This window comes from Maniola hyperantus, chromosome 20, assembly GCF_902806685.2.
Source record: "Maniola hyperantus chromosome 20, iAphHyp1.2, whole genome shotgun sequence".
Classification (NCBI taxonomy): domain Eukaryota; kingdom Metazoa; phylum Arthropoda; class Insecta; order Lepidoptera; family Nymphalidae; genus Maniola; species Maniola hyperantus.
The window spans coordinates 9,592,356-9,619,701 of record NC_048555.1 but is presented as its reverse complement, the minus strand read 5'-3'; the positions used below and the strand labels follow the sequence as shown (position 1 = coordinate 9,619,701).

The 27,346-nt window shown below is 38.4% G+C and overlaps 2 protein-coding genes across 2 annotated transcripts in view; one reads left to right on the top strand and one right to left on the bottom strand.

Moving 5' to 3' along the window:
* Dhc98D (Dynein heavy chain at 89D) overlaps positions 1–23,176 on the top strand; it is an 83,393-nt gene extending 60,217 nt beyond the window's left edge. Inside the window, exons 53-85 of the mRNA XM_034979551.2 lie at positions 29–155; positions 296–396; positions 956–1,081; positions 1,656–1,833; positions 2,470–2,600; positions 3,139–3,281; positions 3,698–3,790; positions 4,304–4,406; positions 5,413–5,610; positions 6,513–6,657; positions 7,086–7,303; positions 7,788–7,993; positions 8,306–8,824; positions 8,942–9,089; positions 9,199–9,334; positions 9,406–9,560; positions 9,682–9,900; positions 9,988–10,152; positions 10,251–10,359; positions 10,951–11,114; positions 11,884–11,979; positions 12,265–12,443; positions 12,639–12,798; positions 13,407–13,608; positions 14,448–14,590; positions 15,008–15,166; positions 15,695–15,866; positions 16,863–16,994; positions 18,334–18,493; positions 19,094–19,313; positions 20,725–20,904; positions 21,485–21,631; positions 22,238–23,176. Of these exons, the coding sequence (XP_034835442.2) occupies positions 29–155; positions 296–396; positions 956–1,081; positions 1,656–1,833; positions 2,470–2,600; positions 3,139–3,281; positions 3,698–3,790; positions 4,304–4,406; positions 5,413–5,610; positions 6,513–6,657; positions 7,086–7,303; positions 7,788–7,993; positions 8,306–8,824; positions 8,942–9,089; positions 9,199–9,334; positions 9,406–9,560; positions 9,682–9,900; positions 9,988–10,152; positions 10,251–10,359; positions 10,951–11,114; positions 11,884–11,979; positions 12,265–12,443; positions 12,639–12,798; positions 13,407–13,608; positions 14,448–14,590; positions 15,008–15,166; positions 15,695–15,866; positions 16,863–16,994; positions 18,334–18,493; positions 19,094–19,313; positions 20,725–20,904; positions 21,485–21,631; positions 22,238–22,384 (5,481 nt within the window). The 3' untranslated portion in view covers positions 22,385–23,176. The remainder of the gene's footprint in view (positions 1–28; positions 156–295; positions 397–955; positions 1,082–1,655; positions 1,834–2,469; positions 2,601–3,138; positions 3,282–3,697; positions 3,791–4,303; positions 4,407–5,412; positions 5,611–6,512; positions 6,658–7,085; positions 7,304–7,787; positions 7,994–8,305; positions 8,825–8,941; positions 9,090–9,198; positions 9,335–9,405; positions 9,561–9,681; positions 9,901–9,987; positions 10,153–10,250; positions 10,360–10,950; positions 11,115–11,883; positions 11,980–12,264; positions 12,444–12,638; positions 12,799–13,406; positions 13,609–14,447; positions 14,591–15,007; positions 15,167–15,694; positions 15,867–16,862; positions 16,995–18,333; positions 18,494–19,093; positions 19,314–20,724; positions 20,905–21,484; positions 21,632–22,237) is intronic.
* Positions 23,177–23,288: 112 nt separating this feature from the next.
* Positions 23,289–26,065, bottom strand: Ufsp1 (UFM1 specific peptidase 1). Its single transcript, XM_034979543.2, has 4 exons — positions 25,916–26,065; positions 25,625–25,792; positions 24,348–24,557; positions 23,289–23,456 (listed from the first exon to the last, which is right to left on the bottom strand). Exons 1-4 carry the CDS (start codon positions 26,057–26,059, stop codon positions 23,322–23,324), a joined length of 657 nt encoding a protein of 218 aa, XP_034835434.2. The 5' UTR covers positions 26,060–26,065; the 3' UTR covers positions 23,289–23,321.
* Positions 26,066–27,346: the final 1,281 nt, after the last annotated feature.

Here is a 27,346-nt window from a genome sequence, read left to right as displayed (position 1 = left end):
GAAGTTATATTTAAATCAAATGTGACAGGACAATGAACTGATGCGCGGTCACGTACAAGAACACGTTGTCAAATACTTCCCCGAAGAAGAACCAGTAGTTCTAGAAGAAATAGTGATCCCTGAAGAAGAAGAAAAAGTCGAAGAAGAAGAAGATGGTATGAATTAAATATGAAAATACATTATTTTATACATTTTGGTTTCTGGCATTTTATCAAATCAGTCACTTCATATTTAAGAAGTTTTTATATTTTAAGCCTTTAAATGTCTTAACGTGAAATATTTGATGGTGTTGTAGAATTTATGACGGCTGAACCGAAACCAGCTAAACAAGCAACTATTGAAGAACAAGAGGAGGAAACAGAAGAACACGAAGAGGAAGCAGAACGAGTATTAACGGTAAAATGCTTTAAAATATAGCGGCAACTAAAGTCTTGCTGTAAACGCTGGTGGTGAGCGAGTTGAGCATATCGAAGGGGTTGCTTTGCTGAGTGTGTACTATGATTGCCAACGCGTTGTAGGGCCGCGGGCTCAATCACGACCCTAAAACCGAACCGTACCGTAACGTTCCTATGTGGACGGGAGTTTTCATCACGCCTACCTCCCCTCCGACCACCACCTCGAGTGTCTTGCTGCAAAACGCTTTGCCTCATCGTTTCTTATTCGCATGGCTAGAGTTTGTTCATCTCCAAGATCAGTGTTTCCTGCCAATTATAATCCGCGTTTCTTTAAAAATTGAGTGATTGGGCACCTTCTAAGAAAAATCATCCCATTTTAGGCCACATCATCACTTCCCATCAGGTGTGATTGTAGTCTAAAGTAAATGAAAAAAACCATTTTATTTACCTATTGAGTTTAGATATAACACTAGCTTTCTTTCTTCGCTCTCCGCTGGTTTCCACACTTAAACGTTTCCGTCTGTTGTGCGTTTAAACTAACTCATTTTGCACAATAATAGCTGGAGGAATACGTACTTCGTGATCCACTTCTGTTTGGTGACTATCGCAATTCTCTCGACGAAGCAGAGACACGGTACTACGAAGATTTGCTGGACTATGAAGCGGTTTATTTCCTGTTCCAAGAGGTATTTTTACTTTAACTTTGAAATTAAATTAGAATAGATTATAAGATTTCTTTTAGCCACATAGAAGCTGACAATAGAGAAAAAAATAAAAGAAAAGACGCGTCAGTCTGAATCACGATAATCTTTCAGGTCATCTCTCATAAATCTGGTTGTTTGGTTAAACACATCTTTGCTTCACTGATTTCAGTGAACCCTTAGGAGGCGAACAGCTAAAAGTAAAAAATCGATGATCCAGCAAAAACCTTCGAGCTCACAGCTACGTCTTAAAATTTAAGAGAATCTTGAAAAAAAATACCATTAAAATTTAAGAGACCCTTAAAAAAGAACATAAAAATTTAAACAGACCCATAAAACTTAAGAACATCCTAATATTTAAGAACACTTTGCTTAAAACAGTTTTAATAAAACTACTTGTTGTACTAAAATTTTAAAGGTGATTTAACTATAAAAATTGGTTTCCACTTTTTACTCCACTTTAATCTACCAGGGGAAAAAGAGGAATGTACCAATGTCAGCGCCATAATTCCCTGAGGGAAACTTTTCTCTATAACAATCTTAATTTCAAATCGAAAAGATACTGGACGAATACAACGAGCGATGTGGCAAAATGTCGGTGGTGCTGTTCGAAGACTGCCTCGAACACCTGACCCGCACGCACCGCATCTTGCGCATGGACCGCGGCAATGCAATGATCATCGGGGTTGGTGGCTCGGGGAAGAAGTCCGTCTGTCGCCTTGCTACTTTTGCTGCTGGTGAGTGTTGAAACCAACTTAAAACAAGACAGATATTGGCACTGATTCTGATCACAATAAAATGTCGGTGGTGCTGTTCGAAGACTGCCACGAACACTTTTTTTTTTAATTTATTGACTAGCGGTTGGCTGCAATCAGACCTGGTGGCAAGTGATGATGCAGCCTAAGATGGAGTGCGCTTGCCATTAAGATGCCTAATCACTCTTGACTGGACTTGATGACGGCGGGACGCACCGCATTTTACCCATGGACCGCGGCAATGCAATGATCATCGGCGTTGGGAAGCAGTACGTCTGTCGCCTTGCTGCTTTTGCTGCTGGTGAGTGTTGGAACCAACTTAAGAAATAAGGCAGACATCGTGTACTTTACCTATGTGATATCATGATCATTAACCGAAGGGTTTAGCCATAGTTTTTATCATTCAGATACAAGTAAGCCCTTGACTGCGATCTCACCTGGTGGTAAGTGATGTGCAGTCTAAGGTGGTAGCGGGCTTAGTAGGGCTATTTTAGTTTTATTAAACCAATACCTACCCCTTTGGTTAGTCATAGTTTGGGTTAGTTAGGCATAAATTTTGCCTACAAAGCATTTAACATTGTAGATTCGACAAATGCAACTAATTTATCTTTACCATAGGTTATGAGGTGTTCGAAATAACAGTGACGCGCAACTACAGTGAGAACACCTTCAAGGACGATATGAAAAAGTTATATAATCAGCTCGGTGTCGATGGAAAGCCCACCGTCTTTCTGTTCACTGCTGCACAGGTATTAATTTATCTCTCACTAGCAACTCGCCCCGAGTAAGCTTATTACGTGTAGCTAATTACAATTTTCGTAGGAATCTATTTTTTAATGATAAAATATAGCCTTTGTCATTCAGGAATAATGTAGCTTTCTGCTGGTGAAAGAATTTTCAAAATTGGTTCAGTCATTCCAGAGAATACCCTCTACAAACAAACAGTGAAACAACAAAAACCCGTGAGAACTCTTTGATTTTCCGGGATAAAAAGTAACCTCCAGATTTTCAAATATGTCGATGTAAAAATCTGGTCAATCCGTTGCCCCGTTGCAATGACTGAAGGATAAACAAACAAGTTAGTGATTATAATCGCTAACCCGTTCCGGTTTCACTCCGCTGGTATTTCTGAAAATCATTTCTAGGTGAGAGAGAGAATTTACTTGCAAAATCTCAAGTTTCCAGTCCCAGCTATTTGAGCGGAACTTTAAAATTTCTGTCAGTCAGTAGGTAAGTAGGTCAGATGCTTAGATTCAATAAGTGTTTTATTTTCTAATTTCAACTCAGATCGTAGAGGAAGGGTTTCTGGAGTTCATCAACAATATTCTCATGATTGGCATGATACCCGCCTTGTTTGGAGACGACGAGAAGGATGCCATCATCAACACTGTACGAAACGAGAGCCAAGAGGCTGGATACGGCGTTGGAAAGTAAAAACAATATACCTACCTTGTTAATAAACCTCCCGCCTAAGCTGAGTAAGCGTCAAGGTAAAATTTTGCGGAATTCTCAAGCAAATATTTCATACAATATGGCGCTAAATTTTTAGTCAGAACGAATTTTTCTTTCTATTTTTATAAGGGGAGTAAGGGTCTGAGTAAGGGTCTAAGCCTTAGGCTCTATGAACCAGTCCAAACGCGCATAGAATTGCAAAGGCAACTATTCGGTTGCCGTTGTGCTTCCTCTAGAGTCTAGACAACGGACGAGGTTCTGGCGATCGACTATGGCGGGTTAAGCAGATCCTTAATAAAACGGCAAATGACGCTTTAACGCCTTGGGACCAAAATTATCCTAAAATGAATTAAATATATTAGTACCTATAATTACAATTTTCTGTTCATTATAGGGACGCAGTCTGGCATTACTTTTGTACCAAATGTGCTGATAATCTGCATGTCGTGTTATCCATGTCACCCAGTGGTGACATATTGAGGAATAGGTTTGTTCTTGTTTTTTTAAAGAATATCAGCCACGTTTATGATGATGACTAGTATTCCCCTTTCCCCTCCAACTAAACGTAACACTTGTGCTAGTAGTAGGTACGACAATAGTGCAACGGGTGGGGTTTGAAGCGGCGACCTTTCGGATTTCAGGAACTATCGAGCCTCTTTTATTTTCTACTAGCTTATTATTCCGCGACTTCGGCCGCCTGGACTACACAAATTTGAAACCCCTTCAATTTCATTTCAGAAAGGATTTTTCAAAAATCCTTTCTTAGTGGATGTCTACGTCATAATAGCTATCTATTTTTTAATTTATAAACTAGCACTTATCTGCATGCCTTTCAGCTCGTTCCATCCAATAGTAGCTGTGCGTTTAACAGATCAGTCAGTCAGTCCCTTTTCCTTTGATATATTTACATAGATAGCCGGCACACACTTGACTGCACAAAAATACAATCATCTACCTAATCTTCAGACTTATATGATCAAATCAATATCGTTTATGATAGATGCCGCAGTTTTCCTGGGTTGGTAAATAATACGACAATCGACTGGCAGTTTCCCTGGCCGAAGCAAGCCTTGCTCGCCGTTGCTAATGTTTTCCTTGCAGATGTAAGTACTAATTCTGTCAGTCGAGCTCTAAAGCTGAATATAGCCACTGTCGCGAAACTATTCAATAATTTGCAGACACACGTAGTTTTACCTTCTGTGATTGCCTAATAAGGGTTTTCAGAAATAGCGGACACGAGGTGGCATTACTGAAACGTCAGATCCAGGTAATCATCAAAGCCATTTAACATACAGTGACACAAGGCTATTATGGCGCGTGGCGAAAATCGGAACTAACGTTGCCGTCAAGTGTCCCCTTTGTTCTTGTTTGAATATTCTAAGCCTTTGGTCTCCAACAGCGCCCCCTGTCAATGTCACTCAAGTGCCAAGAGAGCCTTGTCTGTGTCTGTGTGTTGTGTGTGTGTTTTGATAGCGGTGTAAAAATATAAGAACTCTTCCTGGCCGGTGAACCTCTCGTCCAAGTGGCGCCTAATGGTGGTGTAAATATTAGAAACCCATATTATAGAGAACGATCGGAATAATACTAACAGAGTTTGCCAACAAAGTGGCTATCCTGCGTGAAGTGGCCATCGTGAACTGTGCCCCTGTCGACAAAGTGCCGCTCGTCTGTACGAACACTAAGCCAAAACCAACAAATGACAACTAAAAAGCTAGAACTTGATTGGAATCGCTGATGATGCAGTCTTGCATTCTATACGACAACGTACCTAACGGAACGCTAACCCTGGCATACAATGAAACAGGTCGAAGCACCACACAAATCCCAAAACACACTCGACGCACGTTTTGGGATTTGTGTGGTGCTGCGTGATGGTGGTGCGTATTGATTGCCTGGTGGCTGCTTTTTCCTGCATGTTTAGCAGTGGGAGGATGGGCGGTGCATTTCGCACGCTGCATGTTGCACCATACAGATTCGACCTGTTTCAGCGGATTATAGCAAATTAAGCTTTTGGTTCATTGTATATCATTGACTTCCGCAAAGTAACGCCAGCTTCTATACAACAGCTAACCCTGGCGTTTAGACTAAGTTCGGAAATAAATTTGACAGGTACAAAAAATCCCTGAAGAGTTCCGTTCGATCATAGTAGAGCATGTCGTGCATGTTCACATGTCGGTAGCGCATTACTCAACTGAATTCCTTCTTCGTCTGCGCCGCAACAACTACGTCACACCCAAGCACTACATGGACTTCCTTACCAACTACATCTCATTGCTTAACGAAAAAGATGCTTTTATTGTAGCACAGGTGAGTGAAACTGTTTGGTTGAGATTTATACTCCTAAAATTGAAACGAGGCAGATTTATTTGTCTCTGCATCGATATAAATGACAAGATAATGGTCAAGCGAACAAACTTTTTTACGGTTTTGGAACCAAATAAATCAGCGCCACCTCTTAGATACTAGAACGACCCGTTTGAAATCCAGACGTCACTGAGGTTGCATTGGTGCTAAAGTACCACTGATTCGGTGCCATTTTGTTTGTTCAATAGCCCTGTCCATACGAAGTAATATATAAGTCAACGTGTCTCTGACATAATTCTGTTTTGTTTTCACCTTAACTAAAGTCTCTGACATAGTATTGTTTTAGTTTTAAGTAGTCTGAGCAAATTCAAAGATCTTAGCATTAGAAACGAAGTTTGAAACGAGTGATTTATCTGTAGCATAATTATGTTTCATGTTTACCCTAAGTAAAGTCTCTGCCATTATATGTCTCGTTCTTATCACTACCATTGGTTTGTTGGTTTTGTCCTCCAATCACGTCGCAACGGAGCAACGGATCAACGTAATTTTTTACATGGGTACATTTAAAGAGCTGGAGAGTGACATAGGCTACTTTTTTCCTGGAAAATCAAAGAGTACCCACGGGAATTTTAAAAACTGAATCCACGCGAACGAAGTCGCGGGCATCAGCTAGTTCTAAATATAGTCTGAGAAAAGTCAAAGTACACTTTGTAGAATAATGAGGAAGTTTCAGGGCAACGTCCCATAAAATTTTCATAGATTGCGCTGTTTACTGCACCCACTAAAAACAAAAATAATACCTATATCTATATGATATATGCTTTAGGTCGTGTCAATCTATGAACATTTTATGGAACGTTGCCCTGAAACTTCCTCATTAGCTACGTTTACTCTTATTTTTTTAGTGCGAGCGTCTGATTGGTGGACTTGCAAAGATTGAAGAAGCCAATGTTCAATTAGAAGATCTAAATGCTAAGTTAGCTGTACAGAAAGTTATCGTGGCGGAACAAACTAAGGAATGCGAAATTTTGCTCAATGAGATTTCAACAGGTATTCAAATAAAGAGATTAAAGCAAAAACATTTTTTGTAAATATATAAAAGGAAAAGGTGACTGACTGGTCTATCAACGCACAGCTCAAACTAGTAGGAGACAGATCGGGCTGATTTTTTTTATTTTATTCAGATAAAAGTTAGCCCTTGACTGCAATCTCACCAGGTGGTAAGTGATTATGCAGTCTAAGATGGAAGCGGGCCAACTTGGAGGGGGTGTGGTAGTTTTTATTAAACCCACATCCGTATGGTTTCTACATGGCATACAGATAGCTATTATGCCGTAGGCATACAACAAGAAAGGATTTTTGAAAATTCAACCACTAAGGGGGTAAAATAGGAGTTTGAAATTTATATAGTCCACGCGGACGAAGTCTCGAGCATAAAATATAAACTAGTTCATAATAATCTTGTTAAATTATTTTAGCTACGGAAGCAGCAGTCGCCAAGCAGAATGTCGCAGCAATTAAAAGTGTAGAAATAACAGAACAAAGTAAAGTTATAGCAGAGGAAAAGTCGGAAGCCGAAGAAGTTCTATCTGCAGCATTACCAGCACTTGAAGCTGCTAGACTAGCTTTGTCAGACTTAGATAAGAACGACATCACAGAAATTAGATCCTTTGCGACCCCACCTGAGGCTGTTCAGGTAGGTGCCAAGAAAGGGGTCGAGTACATTAGCCTAGCACATAATGTCCTATTGTTTATATATAGTTTCCTTGTAGCTTTAGTTTTAAGTTTCCGTAATTTATTATCTATTTCAAATAAATCATTTGAATTTGAATAGGTATATTAATTATCACTTGCTGTAGCGGTTCTGAAAAAAATATTAGGTGATCAAAAGATTTTTGACCATGCGATACTTTGTTTTGATAAACCATTAATAATTCTACCTAAACATAAAACACAAAAAATGTTTCTACCTATGTCCGTTATAGACTCTGAAACCTCCTCCTATGTGCCCCAAACCGATTTCATTAGAAAGGCGATAATGCCAAGATGGTTTTAGACCATTAAAACAATGCATTAGGCACATTCTTTTTTTAGGGTAGTAGCACACACAGGGTGTCCGCTAGTCTTTAATATGATTGAAGCACAAAAAATGATGTACAAGCTATTAAAATTATTTTTAGGTTGTCTGCGAATGCGTGGTGATAATTCGAGGTATAAAAGATGTTAGTTGGAAAGGCGCTAAGGGAATGATGGCAGATCCAAACTTTTTGAGGAACTTGCAAGAAATGAATTGCGACCTCATCACACAAGCACAAGTTAAGGCGGTGAAGGCACATATGAAAAAAAGCAAAAAACTTGAAACAATGCAACAAATCAGTAAAGCTGGGTAAATAATGCATTCCGAAATTAATTAATGGAAAGAGAGCCAGCGCGTGCCAAACCTTCATTATTTTATAAAAGCTGAAAGTTTATCTGCTTTTTGTCTTCAACACAGGAAGGAACGATCAGCGACTATGAAGTTTGGATCATCGTGACTTTGGAAGATAACAGATAATAAAGTCATTCATAGTCGCTGATTGTTCCTTCCTGAAGCAACTTGCAGCTTTTATAAAATAACAAAGGTCTAGCACGCGCTGACTTTAAGCCCATAAAGTTTAACTTCATTTTACATATTAAAAATATATTCTATTTATTGTAGTTACGGTCTGCTGAAATTCGTTACTGCTGTATTAGGCTACTGCGCAGTATACAAAGAAGTAAAACCCAAAAAGGACAAGGTAGAGGCTCTAGAAAAAGAATATACCGAAGCAGTCAACTATTTAGCGTCCCTTAACCGAGAGATCGACCGCTTACAACGAACATTAGATGGGCTTAATAATAGATATGAAACTGCCATGTTAAGAAGACAGGAGTTGCAAGAAGAGACAGATATTATGATGCGAAGATTAGTAGCAGCAGACAAACTCATGTCTGGTTTGTCAAGTGAACAGAAACGTTGGACAGTAGATTTGGCCGCGTTGTATGTTGAACAGTCCCGTCTGATCGGAAACTGCTTGTTGTCAGCATCGTTCCTGAGCTATACTGGTCCATTCTCGTTCTCATTTCGACAAACAATGTTGTATGAGGATTGGATGGGAGATGTTCTTGAAAAGGGCATCCCTCTTACAACACCGTATACTGTTGAAAAAAATTTGACCAATGAAGTTGAAATTAGTGGGTATGTTAGACCAGTTTGTATTTCATATAGAAGAGAACATTAAGTTTTTTAACTCAAGTTCTAAGTTGTTGCATGCTCCTCACATGAGGAATAACAAACCTCACATGTTCGTTTTAGCTGGAACTCGGAGGGGTTGCCTCCAGATGAGTTGTCAGTACAGAACGGAATTCTCACAGTCAGGGCATCACGATTTCCACTTTGCATCGACCCGCAGACACAAGCTCTCAATTGGATAAAAAAGAAAGAAGCTAAAAACAACCTCAAGGTACTAAAATAACACATATCTATATGTATAGAAAGACCATCAGGATCATAGTAGTTTTATCGCTATAAGTTATGAATACAATATACCTTCTTATTTCATATTTTATTAGGTACTTTCATTTAACGATCCGCAATTTCTGCGACATTTGGAAATGGCGATTAAGTATGGAATGCCGGTTTTGTTTCAAGATGTTAACGAGTATATTGATCCAGTAGTTGATAACGTTTTGGAGAAAAATATTAAAGGTATCAAAATATTTCTAGCTAAATACAAATGTTTCTGCTATATTACGCATCTAAAACTTTTTATCTTTCAGTGGAAAGCGGTCGGACATTTGTAATGTTGGGTAGTAATGAGGTGGACTACGATCCACACTTTCGAATGTACCTTACTACAAAACTCGCCAACCCGCAGTTCAACCCAGCTGCATATGCTAAAGCTGTTGTAATAAACTATACAGTCACTGTACAGGTAATTAAAGATTTCCAGCTACCAAATCCAATTAGTAAATAGATAAGCAAAGCAAGATATTTTTATGTAAGAACGTAAATTGGTCTCACTCTTTTAGATTATCATAAGTTATCTTCCTTAGGGCTTAGAAGACCAGCTGCTTAGCGTTGTGGTTCGCTCGGAACGATCAGATCTAGAAGAACAACGAGAGAGTCTCATCATAGAGACAAGTGCTAACAAGAGTCTCCTCTCAGGATTAGAGGACTCCTTGCTTAGAGAATTAGCAACGTCTACGGGCAATATGCTGGATAACGTAGAACTTGTTGATACGTTGGAGAATACAAAGTCTAAAGCCGCTGAAGTAAGTCATTCATTACCAGCCTCATCAGTCTCTTGTCTTAGCGCAGTATAATATGAATGTGACTTAATATTACATTTTTATTCGCAGGTGAAGGAAAAACTTGAATTGGCAGAAGCGACTACGAAAGACATAGAGATACTTCGAGATGGGTACCGGCCAGTCGCTAAACGTGGCTCGATTCTATTCTTTGTGTTATCGGACATGGCTAGCGTCAACACAATGTATCAGTATTCACTGTCTTCATATCTTGACGTAAATTATAATTTGTTCTTACATTTCTCTGCATAGTTATTGATTTTATTTAACGGTTCAGGTACTTCAGCATCTTTTAAGATTTTATTGCTTTATAGGTGTTCTCGTTTTCTTTGCGCAAGGCTATGCCAAATGTAATACTGGCAAAACGATTGAAGAACATAATTGACATGTTAAGCAAAAACATCTATGACTACGGATGCACAGGTAACACTGCCATTATTATAAGGGTCATTATAAAAGTTTAGAGTTAGTTAAGGAGTAGGTCCTACAACTTAGTAGCAGAGGCGGCACGACAAAAATGATAGAAAGTTAATATGATTGCAGTCTTTTTTATCGAAACACTTATTCTCATCATATCCTAAAAGCAGCCAGTCAATTATTTTTTACTACTATAGAACTGACTAGGGGAGATATTAATACAGGGAAGAGATATTAATGTTGTTTTTGAAACAAATCACAGAGGTACTGTAAGGATCAACTTTCTTTTTAATCCATACTAATATTGTAATTTCGAAAGGGTGTCTGTCGGTCTGTCTGCTAGCTTTTAGCTTTTAACTGATTTTGATGAAATTTGGTACAAAGTTAGCTCACATCTCGGGGAAGGACATAGGTTACTTTTTATCCTGGAAAATCAAAGAGTTTCAAAAGGAATTTTATTGGGATGTATTGACTGAATCATGAACAACATACACGTATCGGCCGTAAAAGTACTTCAATTCGACATATTTTTATTACATACAACTAAGGAAGTTCAAGTATTTTTGAAATATTTAACTCATAATTTCCTATACGCAGGCATTTTTGAGAGGCACAAGTTGCTGTTCTCGTTCCAAATGGACATAAAGCTCGAGCAAAGCGAAGGAAACGTAACACAAATGCAACTGGACTTCTTCATCAAGGGAAACATCTCTTTGGAGAAAGCGGCGAGGGCATGTCCTGCTCCATGGTTACCCACACAGGTACAGAACTATGGCCTATCACTTTGTGCTTTGGCGTTTATATGTTGATTTTGTGGAAGCCCTTGCAGCGCCTAAATAGCTACAGTACGCGGCAGAAAGTAATGTAAATCGGCCTTTAGAATGACATTTCGGCTTTGTAGAGCGTTGTCTCTGTCACTCATACCTATATGACGTTTTGTCGGTCTCAACGACAGACACAATGCTCTACAAATCTGCTATCTCCTTCTAAAGGTCGATGTACATTACTTTCTTCCGCGTACTGTACATAGGTGCTTGGGGTTGAATACATAATTACCACCCTGTTGGTAGCTTTATTACTAACAGAGGTCAACATGGCCATAAAGAAGTTGACTCTTTCGTCCCTTAAAAATATTACAGAAAATGACAAGTTCCAATTCAAGTTAAAGGGCAAAATACTGACAAAAAGAAATAAACTACTGTCATGACTATCTTAAATATATAAAAGGAAAAGGTGACTGACTGACTGACTGATCTATCAACGCACAGCTCAAACTACTGGACGGATCGGGCTGAAATTTGGCATGCAGATAGCTATTAAAACGTAGGCATCCGCTAAGAAAGGATTTTTGAAAATTCAACCCCTAAGGGGGTGAAATAAGGGTTTGAAATTTTTGTGGTCCACGCGGACGAAGTCGCGAGCATAAGCTAAAGTACATAATGACGTCAACAATAATTTCATCTTCAAACAATATAATAGTATTGACAAAACTGATTTTGTACAAATCTTAACAATGGTATATTTGGACAGGGTTGGCAAGATATCGTTAAACTGAGTGCAGATTTTCCTGAGGGTTTCGCCAATTTAGTTGATGATATCACTAGGAATCTGGATGCTTGGCAGGAGGTAAATACTTTCTAGAGACAAAACATTATACTGGTTTATAAAACAATGAATTTACTTAAGCTTTAACTTCGTCTCGACTTGGAGCGACACTGTTTGAGTAGACCTTGAACAGTTAGGTACCAGGGGAATATGTTATAGGAATCATTGAACGTCTTCTGATTCTGCTACAGCAAAAGTCCACATCTCTTTTTTTAATATGATCTACGCTTCCTTTCTAAAAAAGATTGTGAGATAAATGATAATTTCTAATAGGCACATAACACTTACGTTTGAGTAATTTTGTAGTGGTTTGACAGCGACAATCCCGAAGCAACCGAAATTCCAAATGGGTATCGAGAGAGATTGAACCCTTTCGAAAATCTGATGCTGCTCCGATGTTTCCGCGTCGACCGCATCTATCGAGCGTTGACAGATTATATCACCGCAACTATGGGGGAGGAGTACATAACACCACCTGTCATCAGGTATGACTTTGTTCGTCATATGAAGTTCTAAATGAAATTCTCTTGTGCTATTCGACCTAGTTCCCCTCTCACCATTTTACTATCGATACTATATGTGGCAAAATATCGGATCCGGAATCTTTTCCTAACCTTGTTTAAAGTTGCCTTGGAATATAGTTCTAAGGACTAGGTATATTTAACCATTTCGTGTTGCAGCCTCGACATGATATACGAACAAACCACGCCGTACACACCTGTGGTGTTTATCCTAAGTCCTGGGTCTGATCCCACTGCTGATTTGATGAAGTTGGGTGACAAATACGGCTTTTGCGGCGGGAAATTCAAATACCTATCCCTTGGACAAGGACAAGAAGGGGTATCTTTATAGTTTTCCTTATTTTGTATGAAGAAAAATTTAATACCTACAATGATAATCTCACACGGAAATACTCGAATTATTTTTTCAAAAAGCAATCAATTGCGTTAGCATATACATTTTGGTATCTGGTAGTTCTCTATAACCAGAAACGTATCATCATCATCATCATCATGATAAACCCATTACCGGCTCACTACAGAGTACGGGTCTCCTCTCAGAGAGAAGGGTTTTGTCCGTAGTCTACCACGCAGGCCATGTGCGGATTGGTAGACTTCACACACCTTTGAGAACATTATGGAGAACTCTCAGGCATGCAGGTTTCCTCACGATATTTTGCTTCACCGTTAATTCAAGTGATATTTAATTACTTAAAACGCACATAATTTTGAAAAGTTAGAGGTGGTGGGATCGAACCCCCGACCTCCGATTAGGGCGGACGTCCTAACCACTAGGCTATCACAGCTATTAAATGTATGTGCGAACGTAATTAAAATGTTCCATTATGATAAAAGCTATCCCTCCTAAAACCCGTTCAAAAATAGGCTACAATTATTGGAAATATACTTTGAAACTGAGCAATAATTTCTAACTTACTTGATTTCTAGACTGCACTTGCTTTACTAGAAGGCGCGATCTCTCACGGGCAGTGGTTAATTTTGCAAAATTGTCACCTGCTTGTGGCATTTTTGCGTGAATTGGAGAAACAGCTTGAGATGATGGAAAAACCTCATCCCGAATACCGTCTTTGGCTGACTACGGATCCTACTCCCACTTTTCCAATCGGCATACTTCAGAGATCTCTCAAGGGTAAGGGCTGAATTGTTTTACGAATGTATCACACTTCACACTAATATTATAAAGGCGAAAGTTTGTATGCGTGCGTGCGTGCGTGCGTGCGTGTGTGTGTGTGTGTGTGTGTGTGTGTGTGTGTGTGTGTGTGTGTGTGTGTGTGTGTGTGTGTGTGTGTGTGTGTGTGTGTGTGTGTGTGTGTGTGTGTGTGTATGTATGTTTGTTACTCCTTCACGCAAAAACTACTGAACGGATTTGGCTGAAATTTGGAATGGAGATAGATTTTACCCTGGATTAACACATAGGCTACTTTTTATCCCGGAAAATCAAAGAGTTCCCGCGGGATTTTGAAAAACGTAAATCCACGCGGACGAAGTCGCGGGCACCAGCTAGTTATAAATAATCTTGGATTCGACGACCTCCCTGGCGCAGTGGTAAGCGCTGTGGGCTTTGTTAGTGGGAGGTCCCGGGTTCGATTTCCGGCAGATGTTTGGAATTTCTAAATTTCTGGTCTGGTCTGGTGGGAGGCTTCGGCCGTGGCTAGTTATCACCCTACGGATAAAACCGTGCCGCCAAGCGATTTAGCGTTCCAGTACGATGCCGTGTAGAAACCAAAGGGGTAGGTATGTATGAGTTTAAAAAAAATTGCCATACCCCTTCCAGGTTAGCCCGCATCCATCCTAGATTGCATCATCACTTACCACCAGGTGAGATAGCAGTAAGGGCGAACTTGTGTCTGAATTTAAAAAAAAGCTGCAGACGTAGCATATTCACCAAGAATGTTAATTATTTTGTTTGTCTAATGGTTGTCATGTTATACAGAATGTTCTTGCAAATCAAGACCTTTTATTTTATAGTGGTCACAGAACCGCCAAACGGATTGAAATTAAACCTACGTAATACTTATTTCAAGATGCGTGCACATGCGCTGGACGAATGCAAACATCCACAATTCAAAAAACTGGTCTACGTCTTAGCATTTTTTCACGCTGTTGTGCAGGTATACATTATTAATTACTACACGAAATTGATTTAAAACAGCATGAGCAGATATAAACTTTTTCCTTTCCTTTTTTAGGCATACTTTTTTTACTATACAGCCAGTGGAAAACACCTGGTCTTTCACTGGTGTATGAGTTTCTACCAACTTAAGCCCACTATCATTGGTCACATGACACTTGATGCACCAGTGCATTCCTTTTACGGCGCCATTTGGGCACGCCCAGATGAAAGTGATCCTTTGACCTCAAACACCTCGTTGGTACGGTATGGTGGTTGGTACAACTACTTAGGTACAGCCTTCTTGAGAGCGACGTGAATTTGTTACCCAGCTCCAACTGCCAAAATAGCGGACCTTTACCTACTGCACAAACATCAACTAAAATTCTAATAAAACCGACTTTTTATTTTTCATCAGGAACGACGCAAATACGACAAGATTGGCTGGAACATATCGTACGACTTCAGCGAGTCGGACTTTGTCGTTTGCATGCAGATATTGCAGTGCTACCTCGACAGGTGCTACGCAGCTAAAGGCCCTGTGCCGTGGGCCACGCTCAAGTATTTGTTTGGTGAAGTTAGTATTGCTTTACTAAAGGAAGATTAAAGAAAAACTGTCGACATCAACCTAATCTCCAAGGCTCCAAGAATTTCTCCTTGGCTCCTTGGCTCCAAGTTTTCATACAGGGTGTCACGACATATTCTCGCAGTGATCTAAGCCAAGCCAGGAACAGCTAAAGTGGCAAGCTTGGACGTTGGAGGCTTATTTATTTTAAGGCAACGCTAGTAACGTGTCGCCATTTTTTGGATCATGCTCGAAGGTTTTTAAAGCCCGCGCCAATATCTATGTACCTAGTATGTGTCTCTACGCGTATTTCACGCGCACAAAGTGCGTCACGTGGTCTTCACGTTTTAAAGTGCAATTGTATGAGCTTTGCTTATCGAAAAGAAAAGACCATAAATTTTTCCACGAATAACGACATTGCTAAGTAACTTATCGACAAACGTCTTTAGTTAAGATTGAATACTTTTTAATATCGGCCGTAAGACTATCAAAAAATATTACAGCTAAGCAAAATTAACAGTATGATTGAAATTTTTAAAGGTAATGTACGGCGGTCGAGTGATAGACGATTTCGACAGAAGAGTTGTCAAAACGTACATGGACGAATATTTGGGAGAGTTCCTGTTCGACAAGTTCCAGCCTTTCCATTTCTACAAAGACTCCACATTTGATTACGTCATGCCACCTGATGGCGAACGTGAGGAATATATTGGTAAGGAGAAATCATATAAGCCTTTATACTTAGGGTTCCAATAGCTATTCAGCGCGGGAATGCTGCCTGCATAATGGGCACCCTACCTAGGGCTCAAAATTTTGATATGTACTTTAATTCTTAGTTTTAGTTATTTTAATTTAATGATATTTTTAATATTTGGCCTACCTAGTAGTCGGCCATTTTTCTTTTCTTTCCAAAGCAATCATAACATTATTTTCGGCAATGCATAACATAGCAGGCATCAATATAGGTAAACAAGTATTGTATGAGACAAAATCTTCCTAAGTGTCACATTCCCGAGATATAAGCTATCAAAGTTATACCTACTGGTGGCATCACTACAACATCTAGCCGTTAGTACAACTTTGATAGCTTATATCTCGGTAATTTGACACATTGGAAGATTTTGTCTCATACAGTACTTGTTTGTATTGATGCCGCCATTTTGAAACAAAAAGGAAATGGTGGACTACTAGGTAGGCCAGGTTCCATACTAAAATATTCAAATCCCTTTGCTAACGATTAAACAAATTGAGATAAATATATACTCTATGGTTTACAAGTTCCATATCACTTCAAGTGCTAGCGCATTTTTTAACATCTTCAGACGCAATTTTTAAATTTTTGGCACTGTGCATCTAAACTTTAAACATTTTACGCAACCTGAGTTACTTCATTGACCATCGGTGATCACATTAAATACTCAATTCAATATCATTAGAGCTAACCAATTTATAAAACCCCTATATTAGTTCCAATATGAGCCTGAATAGCTCAACTGATAAAGGAGTGGACTGAAAACCGAAAGGTCGACGGTTCAAACCCCGCCCGTTGCACTATTGTCGTACCTACTCCTAGCACAAGCCTGACGCTTGGTTGGAGAGGAAAGGGGAATATTAGTCATTTAACATGGCTAATATTCTTTAATAAAAGAAAAAAGAAAAAAAAAAACAATTTCCACATGTTTTTATAACCTGTTTTGTTTTTGTTAAGCCTTCATCGATATATTGCCATTGGCGAATACGCCCGAGGTGTTTGGACTGCACCCAAATGCAGAGATTGGATACTTCAGCCAGGCCGTGCGAGAAATGTGGGGACATCTCATCGAGTTACAGCCGCAAACAAGTATAACCATAACTTTACTTTATTTATTTATTCAGTTTTAACGAGTCTGTCAATAGGATCGATCACTAAAAAGCCTATGGAAATATTTTACATATAACAGGCATAAAGTTAAATTAAGCTCTGTCATGTCAAAAGTACGGTTCACCTTTAAATCGAGGACTAAAATTGTACTTTCGTCTTTATATATATATATATTATCGTATGATCGTATAATAATCGTTACCGCAACACAGATACATTAAAATTTTGAAATAGAAAAGGATTTTTAGGGATCAACAACATCATCAGGGAGGGAGCAAACCAATTTTATTCAACTCTCACTTTTAGAGTTGAAAAAAATTGGTTTGCTCCCTCAATTCATAGGTACCTGGCTAACTAGGTGTTTTGTAATCATTATTAGATTTCGTTAACAGTTTAAAAAAACTATCGTCGTTTAACTTATAATATATAACGTATAACTTAAGCAATTACTTAGTATGAATACAAAATCCTACCTTAGATATGTTCTGACTTTATTAAAGGGTAGGTACATAAAAAAATTCAAAGTTTTAGTGTAAGTAAGTCTTTGTGAAAATCTTGTAATATGATCGGTTTATATTTTCTTTCGAAATCTGTTAAAACCAGCTCAATATATACGAAACAATAAACCCCGGTTGATTGTAATGTTGAACAGCTCCAAACTAATTGGGCTACAAGGGTTTCGTTAAACAAATTGGAATCGGGGAACTCTGCGCTTCATTATTTTCATGTCGGTTCTTGATTATATCTACCTAATGTTTGTTTTTCTGCCCTGATTTCATGCTACTAGCGAGTGTATTCGGTGAGTTTGTCTATAAAAAATGTATTTTCTACTTTATATTACTTCACTACACGAATGCAAAAATAAAAAGAGCACAATGTTTTCAGAATATTCATGTATGTATTTATTATCTTTATTCCACCATAACTTTTAAATGCCTGAGCCCTCAACAGATTTGGAAGTATGAGGTATCGTTAGAATTTTCACATCAGCTCGTTCCGAGTGACACTGGCTTTTTTTTAACTTCAATATAGCAGAGCAGCCGTTTTTTTTAATAAGTATCCCTTGTTTTATTTTATTTTTATTGACGAAAATATTTCTTTACACTTTGTTTTTTTTTTTATGCAACCAGTGGAAAAAATTGGTAAGTTAATTTGGCATTTCGCGTAGGTTTACGCAAATTTGGCACTCTGGGTAGGTATCGTTTTACATCGTTTGGCATTTTGCATTTTTGGCGTTCAGTGTCTAAACGGAATTAACAACTATGTGTGAAAAATACTCTTATAAAGCTGGCACTAATAGTCCTATAAAAAAATTCAGGCGAAGGCGGTGGTGCAATGAGTAGAGAAGAATTCATAGACATGACCGCAGTGGACATCATGTCAAAGCTTCCACCACTGTACGAGGTCTGGCGCGTACGGAAGCAATTTGAGATGAACATTACTCCAAGTATAGTTGTTCTACTGCAGGAGCTTGAGAGGTAATTTCATTCATTCCTCAAAAAAAAGGCAGTGATAGCCTAGTGGTTAAGACATCGACTTCTTATACGGGAGATTGGGGATTCGATGCCGGGCACTTACCTTTAACTTATCAGAATTATACTGCGTTTTAAGCAATTAAATATCACTTGCTTTAACGGTGAAAGAAAACTTTGTAAGGAAATCTGCATACCGGAGAGTTCTACATAAGCATAAGGACCTGAAGAGTCACATAGGCTACTTTTTATTCCGGAAAATCAAAGAGTTTCCAGGGATTTTGTAAAAAAACTAAATTCACGCGAACAAAGTTGCGGACATCAGTTAATCCATACTAATATAATAGGGATAAAGTTTGTTTGTAGTAATCTCTGGAATTACTGAACCGATTTTGAAAATTCTTTCACCAGTAGACAGCTACATTATTCCTGAGTGACATACAGCCGCTTAATCGTTACTTAACGCATTCCTTAACCATACTAATTCATGCCTTAAGTAACGATTAAGCGACTCTTGAGTGCGGCCGATAGTCTATAGATATGAAAATTGTAATAAGCTACCCGTGCGAAGCCAGGGCGGGTAGTTAGTTGTAAATATTTTGTCAGGTTCAACCGTTTGATAAGCAAGCTACGGGTGACTCTGTCTCAACTACGCAAGGCGTTGGCAGGTGAGATTGGCATGGACGCGGTGTTGGACAACGTCGCCTACAGTCTGTTCAATGGACAGCTGCCGAATGTGTGGCGCAGTCTCGCTCCAGATACGTGCAAAGGCCTCGGCGGATGGATTGACCACTTCATGGCGAGGACCAAGCAGTATACTGACTGGGTAAGCAGGGAGACAAACTTGTGTGACAGACAAATAATCCGAAAGGAAACTATTGACATTTACAAGTTAACCCTTGACTGCAATCTTACGGGTAAGTAATCGTCTAGCAGTCTAAGATGGAAGCGAGCAACTTGGAAGGGAGGTATGGCAGTTTTATTAAACCCATTCAATTATCGGTTTTAACATGGCATTTGTTCCGGAACGCTAGACCGCTTGATGGTATGGCTTTGCCAATAGGGGGAACCTGGCTACCAGCCAGGTTTCCGCCAGACCAGCCCTGAGACAATTCACAAATTGTCACTACTCACTATCGGGAATCGAACATATAGCCTCCCATTTATAAGACCACCTTTGCACCAGGGAGGTCGTCAAAAATTTGCTGTATACGTTGGCGTAAAAGGAGGGATCGAGTTTTATGAAACGACATTTGCAGAGGCAAATCTCTGAAGCAAAGCAGTTCTCATACAATTTGAAGTTATAGTATGTACGAAAAATCGATTTGACACAGGCCCCTTGACTGATAGATCCGAGAGATATTCTGATTTTACTTTACTTTACTTTTACTTATCTGAGACTAGCCTATGTCACTCTCCAGGTCTTTATCTATACCCATGCAAAAAATCACGTCAATCCGTTGCACCGTTGCGACGTGATTGAAGGACAAACCAACAAACAAATACATTTTCGCATTTATAAGGGTACTGATTTCACAGAGAAATCTAGGAAGTACTTGATCATCATCAGCTACATTTCTAACAAATCTAACCGTAAATATAAAAAGTAATCAATTTATTTGATGACTTAAAGAATTCTTTACTTGAATAGCCACCAAAATATATCAAAGACAGCAAATTGGTTTTAAACTAAGTTCGAAAGAAAGGTCGGCTTTAAGCTAAGTACATCAGGGAACAGGGAAGAATCGGATTATCCCGATCGATTTACGCAAGGGACTGACAAACACGATTCACATCAAGCTTTTTAGATACCTACCTACTATAAAAGGAGCCTATATAGGGAACGTCAGAAAACATCAAGTGCGAGTCGGACTCGCTCACAAAGGGTTCCGTACCATCATACAAGCTATACTTAGCCCTTTTATGTATAACACTGGAAGTTAATGACGCACAGCGCCATCTACATGTCATTTAAATAAACTAATTATTTGCCCGTGAACACATTTTAATTTTTTTATTTGTGGTGTAACTACGAATTAGCGGTTTTCAGATATTTTTCTTTAGGTTCCTAGATAAAACCTACCAGTATAAAAGATACCTACCTGCCAAAACCCTATAGGTTTGGATTATTGAAGACACGACAGAAAGACAACGAAGTGACCTTAAGGGTTCCTTTTCTCCTTTTGAGTTACGGAACCTTAAAAACAAATTTTTAGAGAAAAATTTCATGATTGCAGGCAACAATAGAAGAACCGGTGGTGATCTGGTTGTCAGGACTCCACATCCCGGAGTCGTACCTGATCGCACACATTCAAATGGCTTGCCGAATGTACACGTGGCCGTTAGATCGCTCCACGCAGTTCACGCGTGTCACCAAGTTCACATCTCCTGATGATATCGAAGAGCGGCCTGTTACTGTGAGTCGAATAAATCATTAAATTGTTTTTTAAATCTAAATATATAAAAGGAAAAGGTGACTGGCTGACTGACTGACTGATCTATTAACGCACAGCTCAAACTACTGGACGGATCGGGCTTACATTTGCTTGCAAGCAAGCAAGCTTTGTTTAAAGCATAATAACAGTAACTAGAAATCAAAGCGTAAAGCTCGCCCGACTTCAACATACATAGTACACGTGTAGAAACAAAAGTTACTTTTTACTTTGTAGTGCTTTTGGAAGTCAGTTTTTTTAATACATAGAAGAATTTGTGAAAAAACCGCTTGATATTTGAAATCTTGATAATGAAATGTGCAAATCTGGGAAAATTCAGAAAATTATCTTTCAGGAACAAATATGAAGTAAATGAGTATTTTTTACGGAAAAACATGCATTAAAGTGTTATGCCCGCAAAACTCATAACGATAAGCTTTCGATGTATGATTAGTCTACTATTTTCGAAAAACTAACTAAAATTTGAATTTTCGCGGCTGGCTCTATCAAACCACCATAAATGATAAACTCGTAGACCTTTGCTATTAAAGAGTTTTAATTTCAGGGTTGTTACGTCCGAGGACTTTATTTGGAAGGAGCACGCTGGGACTTAGAAGACGGCTGCCTGAGAAGATCACACCCCAAAGTTTTGATCACCGAGTTGCCCATTATGTATATCATACCCATTGAAGCCCACAAACTGAAATTACAGGTGACATTCTTAATAATGTAAAGTCAAAATTTTTGATTGCTCTAACTAAAAATTTGCCTTCTTTTTCAAAATTTATCACCGGAAAAAGACTGAACTATTTAACCCTGTCAATTTAGCACATCAGGAACCGAATGGTGTTGCGCTATTAGAATATCTTTTTAGCTTAACTTTTTTTTCAGCGCCATCAATAAAAAACATACCTAAAATTTTCCACAAACAGCATTTATTTCACAACTTCATGGCCCACGATTTAGGTAGGTTTTTTAAAAATCCCAATTCTGGTTTCTGGCACAAAAAGTAGCCCTATGTCCAACCCCAGGAATCAGGATGCAAGCTGATATAGCTGTCTTATTTTGTGCTTTATTATCTGTACCAAATTTCGTCAAAATCGGTTTAACGGGTGGGCCGTAAAAACACTGACTTCTACAGCTAATACACGCTGAACTTACTATTGCTGACCTATTTTTGAAGCAACTTGCTTATCCCCTTTTTGCATCGGCACGAACTTGCATAGTAATATTATTATCTGTGCGTGAAAAGCTATCAGATAGATAGACTATTTATAGATAAATTATTTGTTTCTTATAAGTTTCTTTTTTTTTTCAGAATACACTGCGTACTCCGGTGTACACGACATCGATGCGCCGTAATGCTATGGGCGTCGGTCTTGTGTTTGAATCGGATCTATGGACCGCGGAACATATCAGTCATTGGGTCTTACAAGGAGTCTGTCTTGTGATGAATACTGACTAAAGGCCTGAAGTAGCCGGGAGAGTATAGAAGACTGATTTGGCAATTTAAAGTATTGAGAGTGCAGTGTGTGATTAGTATGAGATTGGAGCCGATTCTCTTGTAAACAATCTCTAAACTAAACTAAATTAACTGGTCTAAATCTGGTGCTATCCCTTTCTGCAGACAAAATAATGACAGGGATAGCAATAGATTTAGACATATCATTTTAGTTTAGTTTGGAGATTGTGTACAACGGAATTAGCCACATTGGTTTGATATTAAGTTGTAATTGTAAAATGTATAAAGCTGGAGATTGACTGGTACCGTTTGTTTGTAATGTATTATTAAGGCGATCTTGTTACAATACAGGCGGCACAGACTGACTTGTAACGTGTATTTGTAATGTATCATTTAATTTTGAGGCCATGGCTCAAGTGTGCTCCATTTTTACAGCTTGCGCTTGAGATTTGCTCTCGCGATAACGCGACCTGCATTGACTTGTAATGTACCTAACACTAAAAGGAAATTCGCGGAAAAACGACAGTCGATTGGAGCGCGCGGCGCTCGCCGCGAATGATACATTACAAACGAACGCTACAAGTTGATCTCCAGCTTTATGGTGCGCTTACATGGGCAATTTTTTAAGCAATTGTAGCTCGGCAACACGTATGGATCGATTATCAGATTTGGAGCAATTATTTTGATTAACATTGCTGAAATGGGTAATGCATTAAATTGCTTTACGTCGTTGTGTTCTCATAATTAAATAAATTGCCTGGAATTGCGGAATTCCAATTGCCCATGTAAGTTAAGTACAACTAATTTTGTTTATTTTCCTCCGAAGATGTCATTAGATCTAAGTTACTTTAAACAATAAAGACTGATAATTTTAACTTTGGCTTTCATTAAAATCAAAACCTCTAGATGTCAATTAATATATATTTATTTTCACTTATCTTTAATGCGGTTTTGCTTGTGGTAAACAAAGGTTGTAAAATGATGTGCTCAGGAAATCTTGTAATGATTGCCATTTCACCCAGCCTTTGCGATGCAGAAATTCTTTTGATTCTTCTTTACCCACATAATGTGGATCCTGTAACAAGAGAAAAAAGACCTTGCATTTACATTTTGTCATAATACGATATTTGAAGACTAGTCAAATCAGCAACTTTTTAGCAAACGTGAAAACGCACGCTCAGTATGCGAGATTCTATGAAATACTGGAATGTGACGTCATATCGTAATTGTTATGTTAGTTTTTAGTTTAATCGATAATTTAAAATGGTTATTAACTTATTACACTTGAAACTAACAAAGGACGTGAATTTTACGTATTTTGGAAGACCCTCTATTTAATGAGCACTGAGAAATAATTTATTTTTGACGTAGTAACATAGTTAAATAGTATTGAAGACAGTGTTAGTTTTGCAAAAAAATCAGAAATAACTGTTTACTATATTCAGATCTCTGACAAATATGAAAAAATATCAATCTACCATATTAAAAACTTTTTGTATCAAGACAGCAAGACAGTAAAATTGACAATAGAATCTTCAGAAATTATTTAATACTAGCGGATTGGGACATCCGGTATGTGCTACTATGTACACTAAAAAAAGAAAGTTCCTACTTTTTTTGTCTTAAACTATCGTCTCATTATTAATGAATGCCTTTTTAATGAAATCAGTTCAGGGCAAATCGGTTGGATTGTTTCAAAAGTCTATATAACGGACATAGATACCTACCTAATGTATGCGGCCAAAAGTAATGTACATCGACCTTTAGAAGGAGATAGCAGATTTGTAGAACACTGTCTTCATATGGGTATGAGTAACAGAGACAACGCTCTACAAAGCCAAAATGTCGTTCTTATGGCTGAGGCAGCATACTGTAGGAACATTTTGTGTGTTTTATATATTAGGATTAGTAATGGATTTCTGTCAACCCTGGGACAGGGGAATAAAAAATTCATGAGTTTTCTTACCACAATCAACAGCTTGGAGTTCACACCGTCTTTATGCACACCCATCACACCTTTAGATGAACAGTCAACATCACCTCCCATCATGATAGGGCTGCCAAACTTCTCAAAATGATTGCATAAACTTTCCAATATGCTTTCCAGAGCATCTCCCTTGTTAACATGGATTATTTTACTTGGCACATCGTACAGTTTGTCTAAGACAAGGCATACCTGAAAATTTGTTAAACTGTGACTGCTGCTGATATTATGCATTAAAAAAAGTGAAGCTTCTTAACAGATGTTTGACATGGAGTACTAAAAATGAATTGAACGAACAAATGCAGTGATGAAATGTGCAAGCCGTGCACTTATTGGCTGATGAAACGATAGAGATTGGCTGATGAAACATTGATCTAAATTAGTATCTGATAGGCAGGGTATTTTCTAAATAAATGGTGTTCTATGAAGCTGTCAAAAATAGAACTGGACTTCAAGTTGTAAGCTAAGCAAAAACGAGTTGCAGCTTCAAAAATATTGGTTCTGTATGACCTGCCTAGTGTGTAAGATAATTAGAGTAAAGATATAAGATCCATAAAATATTTTTGACTGAATCACATCCTGGGAAGCCAGTAGGTACTAGATACTTCCATAGTATTATACATGCGAAAGTGTGTCTGTCTGTCCATCTGTCTGTCTGTCCGCTAGCCTTTCATAGCTAGCCCATCCATTCAACAGATTTTGAAAAAAATTGGTACAACCTATCGATATAAATGACAAGATATGGCCAAGTGAACAAAATTTTTCACCGTTTAGAAACCAAATAAATCAGCGTCACCTCTATACTAATAAACAACCAGGCCCGGGATGCAATTCTTTGATTTTCCGGGATAAAAAGGAGCCTATATCCTTATATAGGCTCCTTTTCATCCCGGAAAATCAAAGAATTCCCACGGGATTTGTAAAAACCTAAATCCACGTGGCCGAAGTCGCGGGCATCATCTAGTTTCTCATAAATGAGTGAGCAAGATAGAGTAGGTACAGTATTGCTTCTGTCACATGATCACACTGTTTTTTACATAGGGAGACCTATATTTGGTCTCACGTATATATCGTATATTTTTATTATAATTTTTTTACTTATCAGTTTAATTATATAGATTGATTAAATTAGCTTTAAGGTTTATTGTAGTAATCAAATAAGTTTTCTTTCTTTCTTTCTTTTTATTCTTGTCTGTGATGTCTTGTTCTATAAATTAGCTCAACTATGATAGTGAATTAGGTGTCTACTGGCTACATACCTCAAAACTACCAATCCATTGCCTGGAACCCAGAAATGATTCTGGTTTATCCTCAAGCTCTACTAATATCTTCTGAATTTCTCTAATACTTGGAACGTTGGCACTGTTATAGTTATGTTTCATCCAAGAGCAAATTGTTTGTAGGGTTCTGTAGCCGCAACCCCATCCCTAGAAACATTACAGAACAGATTTTTTTAAATAACCAGTAGGTACCTAACCTACAAAATAATCCCTGGAAGAGGTTATATTTTAAGCATAGCTCAAGGATGCATTAAAACAAAATCATCATACCCTGTCGTCAAATCCATCGCACAAATAATGGTAATATTCGTACGTACCCCTAACAAAATAAGAATTTGTTTGAGATGTTTTGTTTATTTCTGTGTGGACGTCTGTCACAAGATGCAATGACATTTTGATTTTCGAATTTGACATTATTTTCACGATTGCAAGAGCTATTACTCCAATTAGTTATCTATGCAATCAGGAGTGTTAGGCGATGTGTATACGAGTTGGTCCGGCTGGCATCAAATTTTAAATTATGGCCTATTAAAAATAACTCATAATTCTAATCAATGGATTAGTCCTACCTACCTAATATTAGAAAATAACAGCTATGTCTGCCATGCAATAAAAGTGCGGCGCCATCTACATTTCATAGACACAAAATATAAAGTTTAGAGAGTCGACATCGTCGACACACGGCAAATTTTGTTTTCTAAGCAGTACAGCGTATATACGTTAGATGGCGCGGGCGTAAATAAATGTTGGTCAAGTGGTGGTGTAGACTGTAGACTGTAGAGCTACTAGCTCTACAGTCTACAGTCTACACCACAACAGAATAATACCTATTATGCTCCTATCATGTAATGATTAATGACGTTAGTACTATAATTATATCTTCTGTGGTAATGATAGCGTTAGTACGTTAATACTATTATATTATAATATTCTGTTGCGTTAGTAATAAAAATGCATGATGTAGGTACCCGCATTTTTCATTTAGTGATTTGCGAATTTTCCATTTCCATACCAATCCATTTTTAAGGTTCCGTATTATACAGCAGAATGTAGTGGAATTCTTAAGATTCAGGACAGCTGGATAAAGTTAAAGCACGTTAAAGTTATTACCCAGTGATCCTATCGAACAATACCTACGGTAGGTACCTACCTACGCATTATCTACTTACTATTTAAGAAGAAGCAAATCCGCACTCTAATGTCCGTTCATCAAGTCCTTGAACTTGAATCCATTATATTTAATAGGTAATACCCATTAAATAATTATATCTATCTTTACACCGTGTATCGTAATTTCATGGCCTCTAGGTCATTGTGAGTATAGTACGCGACAAGTCGAGATGGCAATCGGCATGGGAACGGCCCGCACAAGTCACAACCGCACTGCACCCGCGCTAACCTGGTGCGGGCAAGCGTGGGGTACGTGCGGATGTGCGGGGCATCCCCCAGCCTCATACCCCGATTGCCGTCTCGACCTGTCGCGAACTATAGGTAGTACCTATAGTAGATTGGTAGGTATATTCATGACCAAGCCATCGCCGGCTCACTACAGAGCACGGGTCTCCTCTCAGAGTGAGAAGGGTTTTTGGCCATAGTCTACCACGCTGATAGGTATATTATAACTTACTAAATATTATGTACCTATATTGGTGATAGTACTTAGACATTGTAGGTACCTACCTAGTAAATAGTAACTAACAT